The sequence below is a fragment of the Eimeria tenella genome, genomic scaffold, assembly GCF_000499545.2.
Source record: "Eimeria tenella Houghton genomic scaffold, Eth_scaff4280, whole genome shotgun sequence".
Lineage (NCBI taxonomy): Eukaryota > Apicomplexa > Conoidasida > Eucoccidiorida > Eimeriidae > Eimeria > Eimeria tenella.
In genome coordinates, this window is record NW_013545197.1 from 1 (window position 1) to 1,351 (window position 1,351).

A 1,351-nucleotide genomic window follows, 5' to 3' on the forward strand; every position below is an offset into this window, starting at 1 on the left:
GCTGCTGCAGCAGCTGCTGCTGCAGCAGCTGCTGCTGCAGCAGCTGCTGATGGCCAACTTCTGTGGAGCCGCTGCTGGGGCCTCCCATGGGAAGCGGCAGCAAATCGCTCACCCTGGGATCCGTGGGGGCCCCGCTGCTGCTGCTGCTGAAGCCCTGCGGCAGCAGCAAAGGGGTTCTCGTTGCTGCTGCTGCGCTGCTCACAAGACCCTGCTGCTGCTGCTGCTCCTCGCCTGCTGCTGCGTAGAGGCTCGCGGGAGGCGTGGACAAGCCTGAGTAGTTGGAAGCAAAAGTTGCTGCAGCAGAGACAGAAGGGGGGGCCCCCAAGGTGTGCAGGGGGCCCCCCGAGCTGCTGAGGGGGGGGCCCCCTGAGGAGTTTTCTGTGGCCCCATTGGCTGTGGTGAAGCTGTAGAACTGTTCCCCTTCTTCGGGCTCCATGTGCTGCTGCTGCTGCTGCTGCTGCTGCAGACCCTGTGGGGCCCCCGGCGCTGCTGCGTGTGTGTGGTGAGCAGCAGATGACAGAAGCAGAAGCAAATCATGTTTCAACTGGATGCGGGCAACTCAGCAGCAGCAAGAGCTGCGCTGCTGCACGAGTTTGCTGCTGCTTGCTGCAGCTGCTCGGGGGCCCCTCTGGGGGCCTCGCTGGCGGCAGCAGCGCCGGGTGTCTAGGCAGCTCTGGTTTCTTTCTTTTATTTTAATTCTAGATTAATTTTACTTTTTTAATTTCCAACTATTTCCTCAAAGTTGGGGCCACAAACGCTGCTGCTGGTGCTGCTGCCGCCGCCGCCGCTGCTGCTGCTGTTGCTGCACGGGTCCCTCCCGAGGCTCGAAGTCTCCGTGCAGCAGCTGCAGCAGCAGCAGCAGCAGCAAAGGCTCCATTCAAAAGCCAGCTTTAATTATATATTTACTTTTACTGCAAATATTTCACCGAAAGAAGCCTAAAAGAGTGGAGACACGGGGACGTCGATCAGCTCGTGCTGCTGCTCGTGCTGCTGCTCGTGCTGCTGCTCGTGCTGCTGCTCGTGCTGCTGCCGTTGTTGCTGCTGCTATTTTGTGCTGATCTTGCAGCAGCATATATTAATTTTGATGGACTCTCTACGGGGCCCCACAATTGTTTAGACAGGGGCCCCCCGGTGAGTCTGGGGTCCCCATCTCTAGCAGCAGCAGCAGCACGAAGAGCAGCAGCAGCAGCAGCAGCAAATGCAGCAGCAGCAGCAGCTGCAACGACTATGCACAGCTTTAGAGTATGATCAAAATCAGAGTGGGCAATTTCTAGCATGCTAACAAATTTCACTTGGCTGTACCTGCAGCAGCAGCAGTAGCAGCAGCAGTTGCTGCTGCTGCTGCTGCTGC

The 1,351-nt window shown here is 58.3% G+C and overlaps 1 protein-coding gene across 1 annotated transcript; it reads right to left on the reverse strand.

The window, feature by feature from the left end:
- Positions 1-198: 198 nt before the first annotated feature.
- Positions 199-537, reverse strand: ETH_00041610 (uncharacterized protein; the record flags this gene model as incomplete). The annotated part of the gene is made up of 1 exon (XM_013379987.1): positions 199-537. One exon carries the CDS (start codon positions 535-537, stop codon positions 199-201), a length of 339 nt encoding a protein of 112 aa, XP_013235441.1.
- Positions 538-1,351: the final 814 nt, after the last annotated feature.